This window comes from Pristis pectinata, chromosome 34, assembly GCF_009764475.1.
Source record: "Pristis pectinata isolate sPriPec2 chromosome 34, sPriPec2.1.pri, whole genome shotgun sequence".
Classification (NCBI taxonomy): Eukaryota; Metazoa; Chordata; class Chondrichthyes; order Rhinopristiformes; family Pristidae; genus Pristis; species Pristis pectinata.
Window position 1 is genome coordinate 11,971,021 of NC_067438.1, and position 20,596 is coordinate 11,991,616.

The following is a 20,596-nucleotide window of genomic DNA, read 5'->3' on the forward strand; positions in this document are numbered from 1 at the left end:
ATCGTATCTGCCTCCACCACCACCCCTGGCAGCCCGTTCCAGGCACCCACCACCCAAAAAACTTGCCCCGTACGTCTCTTTGAACTTTCATCTTAAATGCATGCCCTCTAGTGTCAAATGGTTCGACTCTGGGAGAGAGATACCGGCTGTCCACTCTGTCTGTGCCTCTGATAATTTTATAAACTGCTATCAGCTCTCCCCTCAGCCTCGTTCCTTTCTTCTCTTCCTCCCTCCCTCTTTTTCCCCTCTCACTTTCACTCTTTCTCTTTCATTCTATTTCTCTTTCCCTCTCCCTTTCTCTCTCTCTCCCTCTCTCTCTCTATCCCCCCCTCCATTCTGATTCTCTCCCTCCCTGACCCCACATGTAACACGATCTTCTCCAAGGTCTCCACCAGCTCTACACCACCTTGTTTGTGTGTGGTGAATGTCTGTCAACAGCGAGAGACAGTGTTACCTTGAGGTTCCCCCTTGAGGCTGCTCCTACCTTTAGAAATTGCGTTACGCAATTCGACCCTTATACCATGCAGACAGTTCAGTGGAAGCCCTGCCGTGTGTTTGCCTGACGTTCCCTGTCCCAGTGAGTCCAGTAGTGATATCCCACCTCAAAGACCCGTTCACAAAGACCACACGATACATGCACAAGGCTGATGTGACAGCACACAATGTCTTACCCCTCCCACAGGATAGGATGGAATCTCCAAGCTTGCAGCAGACAGGATGGTGAAACAAAGATGGTCAGGGTTCCTTACACCGTGCGCTTGAATTCACCTCCATCCATTTAGCTTTAAGTTATTTAATTAACAAAAATTTAAATTTTGGGATTTGAAATAGCCCGAGTCCGTGCTGACCACCAACCACCCATTTACACCAATCCCAGTTTATTCTCCCTACATCCCCATCAACTCCCCCCAGATTCTACCCGTCACACACAACTTACAGCTGCCGATTAACCTACTGACCTGCATGCCGTTGGGACGTGGGAGGAAACCGGAGCACCCGGGGGAAACACACGCGGTCACAGGGAGAACATGCAAACTCCACACACACACAGGCAGTGCCGGAGGTCGGGATCAAACCCGGATCTCTGGCGCTGTGAGGCAGCAGCTTTACCCACTGCGCCACTGTGCCGCCCTATTAACCTATGCCTCCAGAACCAACCAATAATACACCCATTATACGCCAGGCTTCACTCTCAATTTGAGAGCTACTACTTGACTACAGAGTTCACTTACTGGATGTTTCAAAGACTGTCACTGCCACACTAAGGCGGTGTCCCACAAGCTCGTCCATGCTTTCCAAACATTTCAGTTTTTCCAAACATTTCAGTTTTTCCAATATCTTTTGGCTTTGCAGAGAAAATATCGCCTCTCCTTCCTCGATCTATAAATAAGAATAAATCAGGGCAGTAACCGATTCGACGTCAGTTCTTTTCTTTGTTCCAACACTCTGATTATCCGACACCCTCGGGGCTTTGGTGGCGCAGGACTGCCAGATGTTGCGGACTTTTGGACACTATTCTACACATTTCTATTTCCATGCAGCACCATACTCCAATTCTCCTGCACCACCACATTCCGCATTCTGTTTTCTTTTTACTTCCTCGATGTACTTACATATGGAATGATCTGTCTGGATGGCACGCAGACAAAGTTTTTAACTGTGTCTCAGTACACGTGATAATAATGAACCGATAATAATTCAAGCTTTGTAGATGTTCAGTTGTACAGTTGTATCAGAAGTTTTTCTGTCACACAGTACACTTAATGGAAGTGTTGGGAAAGGGGATTCAGTGAGTCTGAAAGGAGCGCTGGAAACAGGGCCCCAGTGAAGTCATGGGGAGTACGGGAAACAAGGGTCCAGTGAATTTAAATGGAGCTCAGGGAACATCATCTGGTGAACCAGATACCAAACCATCGGGATTTCCAAATAATGGGATAGCGGATTACTGGAGTTTTATTGTATTTACTGTTAAAGTCATACACCTTTTGTGATTCTGGATTTAACTCTCGGCCTGAGTCAATACTGAGCCCCCAAACCGTTGATGGAGGATCCTTGGATGTTAAGTGTTGGAAGGGGACTTGTCCTTGCAGAGATGTTCGCCATAAATCGATGATGTGACTGGGATAATACCCCGTGATGCAGAGAGAGAGAGAAAGAGAGTGAGAGAGAGAGAGAGAGAACCACACTGGCGTCCTGAGCTGTCACCCACAATGAGTGGTACTGAACCAGGGAGCTTCTTTCACATCCCACCCAATTTAATAAGTCCTTGCATATGTACAGGTGACCTTATGACAGAGAAAGAGGCCATTTGGCCCTTCGAATCTATGCTGGCTCACAGAGCAATCCCATTCCCTGCTAATTTCCCTATAAATTACACGAACCCTCCACCAATCCCATTTTATTCTACCCCACATTCCCATCAACTCCCCCCAGACTTACAGCGGACAATTAACCCACCGAACTGAACATCTTTGGGACGTGGGAGGAAACCGGAGCACCCAGGGGGGAAACGGACATCCAAACTCCACACACAGGCAGCGCCGGAGGTCGGGATCGAACCCGGGTCTCCGGCGCTGTGAGGCAGCAGCTTTACCCACTGTGCCACTGTGCCATCCCTTTGAGGTCAGTGAAAAATTAAAACAAGCAGGTGTATCGCAGGCTACTGAATCACTGTTCCAATGCACAAGGACCATTTCTGAGCCAGACCTCTGTGATTTAGTTTTGTTAGATCCTCTCTTTATTTCCAAACTGAGAGGCATTTAGAATAAGAGTCAAGAAATCACACTGCAGTTATCTAAAACTTTGGTTCGGCTGCACTTGGAGTACTGTGTGCAGTTCTGGTCGCCCCATTACAGGAAGTATGTGGAGGCTTTGGAGAGGGTGCAGAAGAGGTTCATCAGGATGCTGCCTGGATTAGAGGGCATGTGCTATAAGGAGAGGTTGGACAAACTTGGGCTGTTTTATCTGGCGTATCAGAGACTGAGGGGAGACCTGATGGAAGTTTATAAAATTATGAGAAGTTTCGATAGGGTAGACGGTCAGAGTCTTTCTCCTGGGGTAGAAATGTCAAATACTAAAGGACATGCATTTAAGGTGAGGGGGGGGAGTGTAAAGGAGATGTGGGGGGCGTTTTGTTTTATACAGAGAGTGGTAGGTGGCGGGGTGGTGCTGGAAGCAGATAGTGGCATTTAAGAGGCTTCTAGATAGTCGCGTGAATATGCAGGGCATGGAGGGATATGGATCATGTGCAGGCAGAAGGGATCAGTTTAATTTGGCATCATGTTCAGCATAGATATCGTGGGCTGAATGGCCTGTTCCTGTGCTGTACTGTTGTACGTTCTATGAATTATTCTCTGGCACTGATGCATATTTGACTTGTACACTGATTGAGATCAGTTTTAACAACTGTGGGGCCTTGTCTTCTGCACAGAACGAATTCAAGACACAAAGGGGGGGGGGGGTTTTGTACATGCAGTTAAGCTTTCTGATTTCAGACACATACACATCACGGTTAGACAGAGCAACTGCAGACGCCAGAAATCTGAAACAAAGTCAGAAAATTACTCAGACTCTGATGAAAGGTCATAGACCCCAAATGTTGACTGCTTTTCTCTCTGCAGTGATGGAACTGGTATTGGTTTATTATGGTCACATGTACCAAGGTACAGTGAAAAACTTGTCTTGCGTACCATTCATGCAGATCATTTCATTACAACAGTGCATTGAGGTGGTACAAGGTAAAACAATAACAGAATGCAGAGTATAGTGTTACAGTTACAGAGAGAGTGCAGTGCAGGCAGACAATACGGTGCAAGGTCATAACGAGATACATTGTGAGGTCAAGAGTCCATCTTATCATACTAGGGAACCGTTCAAGAGCTTTATAACAGTGGGATAGAAGCTGTCCTTGAGCCTGGTGGTGTGTGCTGCCTGTCCTGCTGAGGGTTTCCAGCATTTCCCAGTCACTGTTACCACATCTCTACGATCAGGGATGGACAACAACTGCTGACCCTGCCCAATAAGTGAAATGGCAACAAAAGAATTGTAAGTGCATTGACTGCTTGGTAAGCTCACGGTGTCTGCGAATGACTGAAGCAGTGCAACAGGATTTCTGTGCCTCCCTTTGTCAGGCAAGCTTGGGGTGACTGCACAGTGGGAGTGACTGAGACTGAGGTGAGGCCCATCATTTATCCATGACCATCCTCCGCTTCCTGAACTTAACACAGGCTGAAGGAAGAGGGGCAACAACTTGGGGAAAGAGCACACACTCCTCGTCGAAACTCTCAACGAAGGCACAGGCACTACCTGCTGACTTACTGCTGTTGGGCACATGTGAAGCTGAAGGGTCATAGAGTCCTACATGACATTCGGCCTGCTATAGCCACACTGACCTATGGGCACCCATCTGTACTCATCCTATCCTCCAGCACTTGGTCCATAACCTTCTCTGCCCAGTCGATTCAAGTGCTCGTCCAGACACCTCTTCAGTGCTGTAAGTGACTCTGTTTCTACCACTCCCTCCGGCAGTGTGTTCCAGGTACTCACCGCTCTCTGGGTGAGAAAGGTCCCCCTCAGATCCCCTCTGCATCTCCTCCCCCTTCCCCTAAATCCATATCGTAGAGTCATAGAGTCACACAGCAGAGAAACAGGCCCTTCAGCCCATCTCGCCCATGCTGACCAAGGTGCTCATCTAAGCCAGTCCCAATTTTGGCCATGTTTGGCCCATATCCCTCTAAATCTTTCTTATCCATGTACCTCTCCAAGTTTCATTTAAATGTTGTTATTGTACCTGCCCCAACCACTTCCTCTGGCAGCTCGTTCCATATACCCACCACCCTCTGTGTGAAGAAGTTGCCCCTCAGGTCCCTTTTAAATCTTTCCCCTCTCACCTTAAACCTGTGCCTTCAAGTTTTTGGTTCCCTTTCCCTGGGAAAAAGACTGTGTGCGTTCCCTCTATCTATGTCCCTCATGATTTTGAAAACCTCTGCAAGGTCACCTCTGAACCTCCGAAATTCCAAGGAATAAAGTCCCAGCCTGCGCAACCTCTCCCCGTAACACAGTCCCTCGAGCCCTGGCAATATTCTTGTCGATCTCCTTTGCCCTCTTTCTAGCTTAATGACGTCTTTCTTATAACAGGGTGACCGGAACTGTACAGAATAACCCCCTCCGCTCCAGGGAGAACAAGACCCGGCTTCTCCAGTCTCCCCTCGTCACTGAAATGCTCCACCCCAGGCAACACCCTGGGGAGTCTCCTCTGCACTCTGTCCAGCATCAGTTCCCGTGCTCCCACCTCTCACCCAGGAACAGTCCAAGGTGGGCAGTGGATATTTACACACCTGAAGTTGTTTCTCCAGTCCCTGGAGATACGTTTTCTTCTCTTTTCCATCAATAATAGTGAATCTTACATACGCCATTCCGTTCACAGGCTTTCCATATGTATGCCTACAATAAACATATGGCATTGCTTAAAATCAACCACTCACTGTGTACCCTTATAACACCATCACAGGCAGTCTGGCGATGATTGGATAATTCCCCTGTCAATCAACCTCGGGGTGACAACACAGAGATTGAGATTAGGCGCACGTGACCGGCCTCCGCTTACTTCATGTAACAAAGGTTGAAGGAAGATAGAGTCATAGAGTCACACAGCAGAGAAACAGGCCCTTCAGCCCATCTCACCCATGCTGACCAAGGTGCCCATCTAAGCCAGACCCAATTTTGGCCATGCTTGGCCCATATCCCTCTAAACCTTTCCCACCATGTACCTCTCCAAGTGTCTTTCAAATGTTGTTAATGTACCTGCCTCAACCACTTCGTCTGGCAGCTCGTTCCATATACTGAGTTGTCTCTCAGATTCCTATTAAATCTCTCCCCTCTCACCTTAAACCTGTGCCCTCTAGTTCTTGATTCCCCAACCCTGAGAAAAAGACTGAGTGCATTCGCCCTATCTATGCCCCTCATGGTCTTATACACCTCTGTAGGATCACCCCCTATACTGCAAGGAATAAAGTCCCAACCTGCTCAACCTCTCTCTATAATTCAGTCCCTCAAATCCTGGCAACATCCTCGTAAATTTTTTCTGCAATCTTTCCAGCTTATTGGAATCTTTCCTACAACAGGCGATCAAAACTGAACACAATTCTCCAAATATGGCCTCACCAACGTCTTGTACAATTGCAATGTAGCATCCCAACTTCTACACTCAGAGCCCTGACTGAGGACTGGTGCAGAGTTCAACACGGGTGAACTGGATGGGTTGGCTTGTACTACTCAGGAGCAGGAGTAGGCCACTTGGCCCCTCAAGACTACCCCGCTATTGCGCGAGATTGGGGCTAGTCTGACCTCAACTCCTCATTCCCATCTACCCACGGAAACCTTTTACCTCCCCCCCCCCACGCCCCCGATTATCTCAGATCTGCCTACTTCTGTCTTAAAAATATTCAAAGACTCTGCTTCCACCACTCTTTGGGGAAGAGAATTCCAAAGACTCACCACCCTCAGAGAGTTTCACCCCTTTCTCTCCCAAATGGGCGAAACCTTATTTTCAAACGGTGACCCTCGGGAACAATCAGGATGATTTTGAACCTGCCAACTCCTGGTGCACAGGTCTGGACATTCAAATCTCATTCCCGTCATCAATATTAATAGAAGTGTGAAAACGACAGGTTAATCCGGACTTCACTGACCTTGCTGAGATCTTGAAGTCGAAAGTTTCTCTTGAAATCAGGTAATACATTTCTTCTGACAGCAGTTCGACTTTGAAACTGGGCAGAACTTTGAAACAACATTGAATCAAAGGTAACAGAATTTATTGATGGTACTTATTAGAATTGGCAATCCCTAGAGTTATTCATGTTATCAAGGAAATTTGCAAAATGATTACAATATTAAGCACAGGTAGTTAACAAAATGTGGAAGTGGCTACAATTGGACAGACGGTCAGATCTGGACTTTGATGGATGGAGCCCTTGTTGGGAGCTGGAGTTTACTTCAGTTGTCAGGTGACTTGTGTTCAACAGAGGTCAGTATAGCCCAGTATTGGTATTAGTTTATTATTGTCACTTGTACCGAGGTACAGTGAAAAGCTTGTCTTACAAAATGATCGTACAGGTCAATTCATTACACAGTGCCGTTAGTACAAAGTGCATTGATGTAGTACAGGTAAAAACAGTAACAGTACAGAGTAAAGTGTCACAGCTACAGATGAAATGCAGTGCAATAAGGTGCAAGGTCACATCAAGGTAGATCGTGAGGTCATAGGCCATCTCATTGTATAAGGGACCGTTCAATAGTCTTATCACAGTGGGGTAGAAGCTGTCCTTAAGTCTGGTGGTACGTGCTCTCAGGCTCCTGTATCTTCTACCCAATGGAAGAGGAGCGAAGAGATACAGTCTCTTGGTTTGTAAGGAAGGTGTTGTCTGTAACATCATGCCCATCAAATAAATTTCCAAACGTTTGACTCAATCAAGGTACTGCGGCTCTTCGAAACCTCCCAGGAGCACTTGGGAGGAGCAACTAAAAATAATTACACAAAATAATAATAGTTACCAAATTCTTTGACTTCAAATTCGGTGGACACTTTGGACATTGGTGCCTCATCGAATTCTGCTTCAATCCGCCAATTCCCTGGCCTGTCGGGAAGAGGGTAACAAGAGTCTTCAGACTCGATTTTATCCCACAGCGGTCACTACCCTGACGGTAAAGTGGAATCAAAGAGGGGAAGGGTAAACCAGTGTGTGGGACCATCCCCCTCTCCCCACCTTCTGATGTTCAGTGATGCAGCTCACCGGCACTAAACATTCTCAATGCTTTGTCTTTTGTGTGATCGGAGCAGCAGAGGTGGCACAGCGGCACAGTGGTTAGTGTGGCTGCCTCACAGCGCCAGGGACCCCGGTTCGATCCCGACCTCCACCGCTGTCTTTGTGTGGAGTTTACACCTTCTCCCTGTGACCGTGTGGGTTTCCCCTGGTTTCTTCCCACATCCCAAAGACGTGCGGGTCGGCAGGTTAATTGTCTGCTGTAAATTGCCCCTAGTGGGCAGAATCTGGGGGGAGTTGATGGAAATGGGAAAGAATAAATGTAATTGGTGTAGGAATAGGAAGCTTGATGGTTGGCATGGTCACGATGGGCCGAAGGGCCTGTTGCCATGCTGTATGACTCTATGGGAATCTGATAACAGAAATATATAACTAATATCAATAATTCAAGCAATCGATCAGACTCCCTGCGTTAACTGACTGACGACTAACCACAAATGCACCAATCAAAAGTGTAAAATTGTGAGCGGTGTCTCCTCAAAGCCACCGAGTAGGCGTTCGATTTCCAAAACATTTTACCGACTTACTCTGTGACGTCCGGGATTTTGAACGTCCGAGCTAACACCTTCCTGGATTGAATCAGCAAGCTGGGGAACTGTATGTTCTTGGAATTCTGGCAACACAATAGAATGAAGTGAATTTTAGAATCGGTGCAGGGGTTTTACTCAACATGGCTCAGGGTTGGCACTGCCGAAGGAAATCTTATAGTCGATGACACGCGGTTAACAATAGTCCCAAAGACGTGCGAGTTTGTGGGTTAATAATCCACTGTAAATTGCCCCTGGTGTGTGGGTGAGGGGTAGGATCTGGGGCGGGGGGGGAGGTTGGTGGGAATGTGGGGAGAATGAAATGGGATTGGTGTAAGTGGATGGTTGATGGTTGGTACAGACTCGGTGGGCCGAAGGGCCTGTTTCCCTGCTGTGTGACTCTCTTTCATTGGGGAGCATAGGGGAATGAGGGGGTGATCCTACAGAGGTGCATAAAATCATGAGGGGCATAGATAGGGTGAATCTGCAGAGTCTACTTCCCAGGGATGGGGAATCAAGAACAAGAAGGCATGGGTTTAAGGTGAGAGGGGGGAGATTTAATAGCAACCTGAGGGGAAACTTTTTCACCCAGAAGGTGGTCAGTATGTGGAACAAGCTGCCAGAGGAAGTGGTTGAGGCAGGTACATTAACAACATTTGAAAGGTACTTGGACAGGTACATGGATAGGAAAGGTTTAGAGGGACATGTGCCAAATGCAGGGAAATGGGACTGGCTTTGATGGGAATATTGGTCGGCATGGATGAGTTGGGCCGAAGGGCCTGATTCTGTGCTGTGTCTCATGACTCTAATCAACCTCCTGACTAGACCAGCACAGAAGGAGGACATTCGGCCCATTAAGTTTGTGCCATCTCTTTTGGAGCAAACCATTCAATTCCACCTTCTCTTTCTCCTGGAAATATTTCCTCTTTCCAGTGTTTCTTCAATCACCTTTTGAAGGATACTCTTGAATCCATCTCCACCACCCTTATCCCAAATCCAGATCACCCTCTACATGAGCTGTTTCTCCACGTGGTGCCTATGGTTCGTTTACCCGTCCTGAATCCATGCCCCCCGGTCATCAAACTCTCAGACAGTTTCTCTTTCCTCGATCTGTTCGTCCTGAGCACAACTCTGTTTGAAGGACGACAAGCCCTGGAGCTGGAGCTGCTCCGGCTGAACTGCTGGATCCTCTTCAAAACCCCTTTCACAACAAGGTAAGAAAGCAGGAGAAAGAGGAGGCCACTCGGCCCCTCAAGCCTGCCCTGCCATTCAATTTGTCTGCCCCAGGCCTCATCTCTTCTTCTGCATCACTTCCCCGAGCCCTCAATCCCCAAAAATGTATCCACTCCCTCTTTAAATACCCCCAGCAATCCAACCCTCCAGGGAAGAGACTTCCAGACACTCACACCCTCTGTGAGAGGAGGGTCCCACAGATCTCAGTGTTAACTGACCAGCCCCTTATCTGGTCCCCTCACTTGAGACCCTCCCACTGGTGGAGCCATCTCAACATCTACCCTGTCAAACGTTCCTCAGGATCTTCCAATAAGCTCACCCCTCCGTCCTCCAAACTCCAAAGGCTACAGATGTAATTTCTTCATCCATCTGCGGTTGGACAACCATCTCGTCCCACGAATGAGCCAAGTCAATCTTTCCGAGTGACCTCCTTCCGTGTTGTGAGGAAATACGGAAAAGCATTTGCCACCTGGGATATTTGGCTCCTGCTGTGCAGCAACTGATAAGGATTATCCAGCAGTGATTCATCAGGTGGAAGGTTGGGAACTGAGCCCAACGTACAGGGGCCAAGTTGTTGAAGGGAGTATCGGTGGGACGGTGCATTAGATTATAGCCACAGAGTAGACGATGTACTCACGTATATGGTAACCCTGATATTCTCGTTCACTGGTCTCATGTAGTTGTCCAGAGTGTAGATCCTGTAACGCACTGCATAACAAGAGAAAACCAGCAGACATGTCAGCACTGAACAAGCAAACGCGCTATCTGACTTGCGATGTGGAGCGGCCTCGTTAAGCACGATTCAGCTTTCTTGGGGTCTTCCTGTGAGACACTGGACAAAGATCTCATGGCCGTGGGACACGGTGCAAGATGGACGGCACTGACGTTGTTGCCTGTTGCACATTTCTGCCAGACAGTCAGCCTGGGGCCTCCAGTGGGGCAGGCAGCAGTGACTGGGGTCCAATCCTGTCCTCCGGTGCTGTCTGTGTGGAGTTCAGCTCAATGATGCTGAAGTTCAGAAGTCGGGTGTAACTGTCAGAGGCTAATATACCGTGCACATTTAGCAGAACAAGTGAGGGACATTTCTGCAGCCACAAGACAATCTACTCTCTGTAGCGACAGAAGCAAAATACTGGAACCACTCAGCATTTGTGGAAAGAGAAACAGTTGACATTCCAGGTCCAAGACCTTTAGTCGGGACTTTTTGTTGACATGAGCCCAGCAGGCAAACGAGACCAATAGTTTTATTTGTTGAAGCTCCAGTCTCTTTACAAGGGGTGGGAGGGGCCAATTCAGCCAGGCAACATCATTGAATATTGACGGGGATTTAGTGTGACACTGGAACTATTGGTTAACCAAATGTTAGTGTTGGTAACCAGTTGGTTAACACTGGATATTGTTCCCTGAAACAGCCGGACGGCATCAGAATATTTCACTGCAGGGATACTTCACCCATTTCCTGGGTGAAAAAGAAGGGAATGCCCAAGATTTTCTGCCAAGCTGAACGAGAGGGCAGCACAGTGGCGCAGCGGGTGGAGCCGCTGCCTCACGGCCCCAGAGACCCGGGTTCGATCCCGACCTCCGGCGCTGTCTGTGTGTGTGGAGATTGAACGTTCTCCATGTGACCGCGTGGGTTTCCCCCGAGTGTTCCCACACCCCAAAGAGGTGTGGTTCAGTGGGTTAATTGGCTGCTGTAAACTCCCCAAGTGTGTTTGCGTGCATGCATGTGTGTGTGTGCGTGTGGTAGAATCTGGGGGAAGTTGACAGAAGTGTGGGGAGAATAAAATGGGATCAGGGTAGGATTGGTGTAAACGGGTGGCTGATGCCGATGTGACTCCATGGGCCAAAGGGAATGATTCCGAGCTGCAGGACACGTGAATCTCCTTCTGAACGACCTCATTCCATGTTGTAAGGAAACATGGAAAACCATTTGGCCCTTTGGATATTTGGCTCCTGCTGTGCGTCAGCTGATGATGATCCAGGAAGTAGGCAAAGGCCCAAGGAATGTGAGATCCAACAAGCCCTGACCCCAAATTCCAACCCACACCCACCTTCACTCACACCACCCATTCCTCCCACACACACATTTAGCCACCAGTGTCCGAGGCAAAGTTGGGGTAGAATTAGGTCAGACTGGGGGGATTGGCATTAAATTCCCACTGGATATTCAATCCACGGAATATTGGGCAGGAGTCCAGCGGGAGACCAACACACCAGCGAGGCTCAATGTCCCCCTGCCTTCAGTCCTTCCTCACACCCAACCGCTGCAAACACTGGACGGACTGACATCAACCTGGGCTCCCTCCTCAGCCTGAAGCCCTCGCTTACTGCTGCTCACAGACAGAGACAGCACGGAGACAGGCCCTTCGGCCCACTGCGTCCGTGATGACCATCAGCTGCCCCTTTGCACTCATGCCAGTCGACTCTCCCAGATTCTACCACCCACCCACACACTGGGGGCAATTTACAGCGGCCAACTTAACCCCCCCCCGTCCCGTGTGTTCTCTGGGATGCGGGAGGAAACGGGACCAGCCAGGGAAAGCTCACACGTCGCAGGGAGAATGTGCGAACTCCACACACACACAGACAAGAGCCGGAGGTAGGGGTCGAACCCGGGTCCCCGGAGCCACGAGGCAGCGGCTCTACCCACCTCGCCACTCTGCTGCCCCAATATTATGTCACCACAAAGCAAGGCATGCATTGCTGCGCCACTCACCGTCCTCGTCAGGGGTGTATATCGGCTTGTCGGTCTGAATGAATATATAACCCTTTCTTGTACCGAGGAGGACAGGAATCATTCTCCTGGTCGCGAAGAGCTCCGGACACTCGGCCACCAGCGAGATGTACTTATCCTTACGGAGCCAAATGTTCAGCTGTTTGGTGAGATGCGGGAGAGCCTGTGGGATTGTAACCATGGCGATCAGCAGTGCTGGTTGGTTCACAAAGATCCCTCCACCTTTCCCCTCCGGAATCCTCTCTCCTGCAACCTCTCGCGAGAAAACAGCAGGAGTAGGCCACTCGGCCCCTCAAGCCTGCCCTGCTATTCAGTAGGACCATGGCTGATCTTCCCCAGGTCTCAACCCCTCCTCTGTGTCAGTTCCCCATCACCCCCAGTTCCTCCATCTTTCAAATATTTATCTGTCTCCACCGTAAATACACCCAATGATCTGCCCTCCACCTCCTTCGCGGGCAAAGAATTCCTAAGGTTCACCACCCTCGGAGAGAAGGAATTATGACCCTCCTCGGTTTTCAATAACTGCCCCCTAATCCTGTAACAATGTCCCCTCATTCGTGACTCCCACTGGCAGAAATATCCCAACATCTACCCCGTCGTTCCCCCTTAGGATCTTGTATGTTTGAACAAGGTCACCTCTCATTCTTCTGAACGTCATGGAATAGAGACCCAAACTGTCCATCACCTCTTGGTCGGACAACCTCTCATCCCAGGCACTGACCCGTTGAATCTCCATTTCACTGCCTCCAACACAACTGTGTCCTTTTTCATGTAAGGGGACCAAACCTGTGCACCGTACTCAGGGCGCGGCCTCATCAGCACCCTGTACAACTGTAACAGCACCTCCCTGTTCTTAAACTCCAAGCCCTTCGCTATAAAAGGCCAACGTGTTTTTGCCTTCTCAACTGTTTCCAGTCATCGAGTCACACGACATGGAGCTGGGCCCTTCAGCCCAACAAGTCCATGCCGACCAAGATTCCCATCTAAGCTAGCCCCATTTGCCTGTGTTTGGCCCAGATCCCTCTAAACTTAAACTATCCATGTACCCATCCAACTGACATTTAAGTGCTCGTTGAACCTGCCTGCTAACATTTTGTGATTCATGCACTGGATCTCCTCGATCCCCTGAACCATTCACTTGCGGTCTCTCTCCATTTAGATACCAATCCACATTTTGATTCCTCTTGTGTATGACCTCACACTTCCCACATTGAACCTCATTTGCCAGCTTTTCATCCGCTGCCTCTCCTTGCAGACGTTAACCCTATTTCTTTTCTCAAGCTTTGATCAACTTCACAAGTATGTGTGGGTGGGGGGGTCAAATCTTGATTGCTAAATCTCCTATTTTTAATTTACATATTTTATATTTTCTATTTACAAAAAGATATAAACTCCAATAATCTGGCACACCGGAGATTTTGTTGGTGGTGGACCGGCAAATTTTCCAGATTATTGGATGCTGTTCCAGACACACACTTTTAATTGAGACACAAGAGATTCTGCACATGCTGGAATCTGGAGCAACACACACACAAAGTGCTGGAGGAGCTCTGCAGGTCAGGCAGCATCTGTGGAGGGAAATAAACAGTTGACGTTTCAGGTCCCAAAACATTGACTGTTTATTTCTCTCCATAGGTTCTGCCTGACACATATTCAATTCATCTTTACAAAATTTTATAGTGTATTACATTTTCCAGTGAACTGGGTAAGTTTAAATGAGCACCCGAAGCAGAACCCAGTGAGTTTAAAATGCTTTTCGGGAAGTCGGGAAGTTATGTTGCAGCTTTATAAGACTCCAGTTAGGCCGCATCTGGAGTATTGCATTCAGTTCTGGTCGCCCCATTACAGGAAGGATGTGGAGGCTTTGGAGAGGGTGCAGAAGAAGTTTACCAGGATGCTGCCTGGATTAGAGGGCATGTGCTATAAGGAGAGGTTGGACAAACTTGTGTTGTTTTTTCTGGAGTGTCAGAGGCTGAGGGGAGACCTGACAGAAGTTTATAAAATTATGAGAGGCATAGACAGAGTAGACAGCCGGTATCTTTTTCCCAGGGTCGGAATGTCTAATACTAGAGGGCATGCATTTAAAGCGAGAGTTCAAAGGAGATGTGTGTGGCAAGTTTTTTTACACAGAGTGGTGGGTGCCTGGAATGTGCTGCCTGGGGTGGTGGTGGATACGATAGAGGCATTTAAGAGGCTCTTAGATAGACACATGGATGTGCAGAGAATGGAGGGGTATGGACATTGTGTAGGCAGAGGAGATTTGTTTCGTTCGACATTTAATTATTAGTTTAATTAGTTTTGCTCAACATTATGGGCTGAAGGGCCTGTTCTTGTGAAGTTCTGTTCTACGTTCTACGTACTTGGTGGTAAGGATGGAGAGAATAATATGGTCGATGTGGCCACTTGGAATATGGTTTTCCATTGCTATGTCTACAGACATTGTTGCTAACTTCCTTCAGTGATCACATGTTCCCAAGCTGTTTCACATAACCTGACAGGAGACACATTACCTTTGATTCAGAAGCCCTTCAGCCGAAGGTTTTCACCACAGATACCCACTAGGTCAGTGAGATTTACAACATGGTGTCTAATTTCATTCACTTGTCATCTCCAGAGAAACACTTTCATAAGGACAAACTTAATAAAAGGTTACTCGACAATAACTAAAGGCAGACCATTTGCCCTTCAAAAGTCTTCAGCCACTGTGATGGTCCAGTACTTACAACAATGTCTTTAATCTGCTGGTAATTATTCTCCACTGACAGAGAAAATTCCACGTCCTCTGAAATTTTTTTCCCCGATATTACATCGAGCAGATAGACCTTGATATTGATGATGTGATCAACTCCATCCAGCTGTACGGTGACACTCTCCTTCACCCCAACGTGGATAATGTTGGGAGCAGTGATTAAATAGCTGGGGGGCAGGAAGCAGCATTGAAATAAACTGTGACACAGAACTCTGCTGTGAAATGTGTGTGTGTGTACACAAGCACACACACATACACACACACATTTAGATTCAAATACACACAGTCACACTCACACACACATTAACACTCGGGCACACACTCACACTCAAACACACACATTTACAGACATTCACACAGGCACACACATCAAACACACATTCGCGATCAAACACAGACACATTCACACTCAAACACACATTCACATTGAAACACACACAGTCACAGACACTCACACTCAAACACACACACATTCACACTCACACACACTGTTATCACTCAGCAAGCTGTCCATTGGGACTATTTGTCAAACCAGCTTCACACCACATGGTCCCATCAGAGGCAGGTGGAAAGCAGTAGACTTACGATTTGGTTTGTTCAGTGCCTGGGATGACCACACAGAGCCAAAACAGGACAGCCAGCCTCCCCATGGTCGGAGGGAGCACCCCACTGTCTGTGGGCAGCAGAACTAGGGAAAGGAGCTTATCACAGCAACCCAACTGCTCTCCCGGACTCTCCCCCACTGCCTTTTATAGAAAGTCACTCACCAATATTGACTTCAGGTTACTTATTGATGGAGGATGTTTCAGCAGACGTGGTGTTTCATACTTTCTCCCATCTTCTGCCTAATGTGTAGTCTGTCTGGGACTTTAGGGCCAAGAACTTGGTGGGAAAAATCGGAGACTTGGTAAATATGTCATTGCGAAGCAAAGGAGCAAAGGGATACAGGTATCATTGTGAACGGTAACAGTAGAACATAGAACGTCGAACAGGGAGAGGACCTTTGGCCCACAGTGTCTGTGCCGTACATGAGGCCAAATTAAACTCATCCCTTCTGCCTGCACATGATCCATACCTCTCGATTCTCTGCGTATTCATGTGTCTATCTAACAGCCTCTTAAACATCACCATTGTACCTGCCGCCACCACCTCCCCTGGAACCCGTTCCAGGCACCTACCGCTCCTCTGTGTGAAGCACAAGTTCGGGAACACAGAAGGACCCAAGTCAATCATTGGTGTTCATCTCCACAGGGAGAGACGTGCGGGTCAGGGGTGTTGAAATAACAGTTGAAATCAGATCCGAGACTGGGTTCCCTACAGCGTGTGACTCACCTCCTGACACCCCAGGGCCTTCCCACCATCTGCAAGGCACAGGTCACGAGTCTGATAGAAAACTCTCCACTTGCCTGGATGAGTCGCAGCTCCAGGGAGTCTCAAGAAGCTTAACACCAAGAGGAAATGGCCCACTCAGTCATCAGCACCCGAAGCGCTCCCTCCCTCCCTCCACCGGCAACGCACGGTGGCTGCAGTGGGCACCATCTACAAGACGCAGTGAGGTGACTCGCCCAGGCAGAGCCCCTCCCACACCCGCCACCTCCACCACCGAGAAGGACGAGGGCAGCAGGTGAAGGTGAGCACCACCACCTGCAGGTTCCCCCAACACCACCACCTGCAGGTTCCCCTAACACCACCACCTGCAGGTTCCACCCAACACCACCACCTGCAGGTTCCCCCCAGCACCACCACCTGCAGGTTCCCCTAACACCACCACCTGCAGGTTCCACCCAACACCACCGCCTGCAGGTTCCCCCCAACACCACTGCCTGCATATTTCCCCAACACCACCACCTGCAGGTTCCCCCAACACCACCACCTGCAGGTTCCCCCAACACCACCGCCTGCAGGTTCCCCCCAACACCACCGCCTGCATATTTCCCCAACACCACCGCCTGCAGGTTCCCCTAACACCACCACCTGCAGGTTCCCCCCAACACCACCACCTGCAGGTTCCCCCCAACACCACCGCCTGCAGGTTCCCCCCAACACCACCGCCTGCAGATTCCCCCCAACACCACCGCCTGCAGGTTCCCCCCAACACCACCACCTCCAAGTTCCCCCGTCCCCAACACCACTGCCTGCAGGCTTCCCCCCACCCCCAACACCACCGCCTGCAGGTTCCCCCCAACGCCACCGCCTGCAGGTTCCCCCCAGCACCACCACCTGCAGATGCCCCCCACCACCACCTGCAGGATCCCCCTCCAAACAGCATCCTGACGGGAAGGTTTCTGCATTCCTTCATCATTGCTGGGCCGGACCCACGAAGACCCTTCCCCCAAAGCATTGGGAGAGAACCTTCACCATCTGAACGTCAGTGGTGTCAGAAGCAGCTCACCGTCTCCATCTCCGGGGCAGTGAGGAACAGCCGGTGAATGGCAGCAGCCCGTAAATAAATAACCTGGCACCCCCCACACCATTGCCTTCTCCATAACAACAGCACAGGGGCTTTGGGGAGTGTGTAGACACAATTACCCGAACTGCACTTGAACCAGGAGGTCACACCCACCAGAAACGATTGAGGGGACCTGGGGTCCTCCGAGTCACAAGTTCCCGGAACGATGCATCACGGAACGAGATCCTTCGGAACACCGTCTGCACCGACCTCAGAGTCCCCATTTTTACACTGATCCTACCCTTGTGCATTTCATTCTCCCCACCTTCCCATCCACCTCCCCCCCCCCAGATTCTACCCCTCGCCCACACTCCAGGGGCAAATTGCAATTAACCCACCGACCCACACGTCTTCATGATGTGGGAGGCAATCGGAGCATTCGAGGGAGACCCACGTGGTCACAGGGAGAACGTGCAAACCCCGTACACACACACACAACACACACACACACACACACACACACACACACACACACACACACACACACACACTCACACACACACTCACACACAGTTCTGGAGGTCAGGATCGAACCCGGGTCTGTGGGGCTGAGGCGCCCCAACACATTACTCTGCAGAGGGGATATCTGAGATAAGATAAGATATCTTTATTAGTCACATGTACATCGAAACGCACAGTGAAATACATCTTCTGCGTAGTGTTCTGGGGGCAGCCCACAAGTGTCGCCACACTTCCGGCGCCAACATAGCACGCCCACAACTTCCTAACCCCTATGTCTTTGGAATGTGGGAGGAAACCAGAGCACCTGGAGGAAACCCACGCAGACACGGGGAGAACGTACAAACTCCTTACAGGCAGCGGCCGGAATTGAATCCGTGTCACTGGCACTGTAAAGCATTATGCTAACCGCTACACTACTGTGCCTGATTGGGGTTGTTGAGTTCACAAAGGGGTTTGATCAGGTGTCCCTGTCCCCAGAGGAAGGGTTTCCACTTGCGTCGCTTCTAAACCCAACTCCCTCCTCAGACAGCACCTTCCAAACCCACCACCTCTACCAGCGAGAAGGACAAGGGCTGTAGAAGCACGGGGAACACCACCGTCCAGAAGTTGCCCTCCGAGCCACACCCCATCCTGACTCGTAAATATATCGCCGTTCCTTCACCGTTGCTGGGTCAAAGTCCTGGAACTCCCTCCCTAACAGCACTGTGGGTGTACCCATACCTGCAGCCGTTCAAGAAGGCAGCTCACCACCACCTTCTCAGGGGCAACTGGGGAGTGGCAGTTAAATGATGGCTCCCGCTACACTACTTGACACAACCAAGTTGAGGAGAAAATGGATGAATTGTGTTTGGTCTCAGTGAACCACAGTCCCAGAGAAAAATTCCCCAAAGGCTCTCACTACCAATCCTGGTTGACAATTGTCACCATGACATCCTTCAGTGGACTGAGCTTCAAGCAGGCACGGTAGTGTAGCGGTTAGCGGTTAGCGTAACGCTATTACAGCGCCAGCGATCGGGGTTCGATTCCCGCCGCTGTCTGTAAGGAGTTTGTACGTTCTCCCCGCGTGTCTGTGTGGGTTTCCTCCGGGTGCTCCGGTTTCCTCCCACATTCCAAAGACGTACACGTTAGGAAGTTGTGGGCATGCTATGTTGGTGCTGGAAGCGTGGCGTAGTTGTTAGTGTAACCCTATTACAGCGCCAGCACCCGGGTTCAATTCTGTCCACTGTCTGTAAGGAGTTTGTACGTTCTCCCCGTGTCTGTGTGGGTCCCCTCCGGGTGCTCCGGTTTCCTCCCACATTCCAAAGACTTAGGGGTTAGGAAGTTGTGGGCGTGTTATATTGGCGCCGGAAGCGTGGCGACACTTGTGGGCTGCCCCCAGAACACTCCACGGAAAAGATGCATCTCACTGTGTGTTTCGATGTACATGTGACCGATAAAGAGATCTTGTTTTATGAAGCAGGAGCCACTGAATAGACCGATTTCATCATGAGATCACCACTTCCACTCATTCACTAGGGGGCCATGACAGCACAGGCCGACCTCAGAGATTGCCTGCAGGGTCCTACTGCTCCAGGGTTTTACCATATTCACAAAGCTTTCAGTTACGGAGTCAGAGAATAAAAACATCTTCATCGTTTGTTCCATTATAAAGAACACTTGCTGATTAAGAGTTTGATGACACTTTCGAAGATTACTTTATTGGTTAAATACTGTTTGGGAGGTCATGAATGGTTAGAGTTTCTGAAGCAACAGCCTTAATGGGAGGGCCAGCCAGCATCTTCCCCTCCACCTCTGCAAACCATTCTGACTTGGAAGTCTGTCACCATTCCCTCATTGTCACTGGGTTGAAATCCCGGAATTATCTATCCAGGTTTAAATCCTGGACTTATCTATCCGGGTTTAAATCCTGAATTTATCTATCCGGGTTTAAATCCCAGAATTATCTATCCAACAGCAATGTGAGACCGCCTTGACCGGATGGATTGGACTGGGTAGAAAGGAGGATCACCCCTCCACCTTCTCAGGGACAATGAGGGATGAACAATAAATGCTGCCCTTGCCAGTGACCCCACATTCTGTAAATAAATAAAACAAAATTGCAAGGGTGTTAATGACTTTTTTAAGTACTGTTATTGTTTTTACCTGTACTGCATCAATGCACTCTGTACTAACCCAATGTATCTGCACTGTGTAATGAATTGACCTGTACGATCGGTTTGTAAGACAAGTTTTTCACTGTACCTTGGTACAAGTGACAATAATAAACCAATACCAATACCAATACCAAGCAACTTTTTTTAATGCTCAATTCCTTGCAGATTTTGAAGAGGGAAATGTTTTCTGTATAAACTGATGTCACAACCACAGTATTTTAAGAAAGACTGTTTGCTGGAAATGGGGATAAACGGCCCAAATTCCTGCCAGGTAAACATTGCTTGGTACCACAGTAAGCTGTTCGATAACTATTAACATCACTTAACCTTGAACTTGTGAACGGATTGGGTTCAACCCTTTCCATTTTTTATTTTCAATAAAATTTGCATCTGCCAAGCGTTTGCGGGAATCTGCTTTCTGGAAATTGACCCCAAGCCAATGAAGTGTTTTTTTTGTTCTGGTGTCGCT

At 49.0% G+C, this 20,596-nt stretch overlaps 1 protein-coding gene across 1 annotated transcript in view; it reads right to left on the reverse strand.

Annotated features, from left to right (window-relative positions):
• LOC127585877 (complement C4-B-like) overlaps positions 1–15,812 on the reverse strand; it is an 86,969-nt gene extending 71,157 nt beyond the window's left edge. Inside the window, exons 1-9 of the mRNA XM_052043588.1 lie at positions 15,649–15,812; positions 15,038–15,230; positions 12,297–12,477; positions 10,218–10,288; positions 8,348–8,433; positions 7,552–7,634; positions 6,690–6,777; positions 5,337–5,442; positions 1,233–1,380 (exon numbers count right to left, since the gene is read on the reverse strand). Of these exons, the coding sequence (XP_051899548.1) occupies positions 1,233–1,380; positions 5,337–5,442; positions 6,690–6,777; positions 7,552–7,634; positions 8,348–8,433; positions 10,218–10,288; positions 12,297–12,477; positions 15,038–15,230; positions 15,649–15,713 (1,021 nt within the window). The 5' untranslated portion in view covers positions 15,714–15,812. The remainder of the gene's footprint in view (positions 1–1,232; positions 1,381–5,336; positions 5,443–6,689; positions 6,778–7,551; positions 7,635–8,347; positions 8,434–10,217; positions 10,289–12,296; positions 12,478–15,037; positions 15,231–15,648) is intronic.
• Between the last annotated feature and the right edge of the window lie 4,784 nt (positions 15,813–20,596).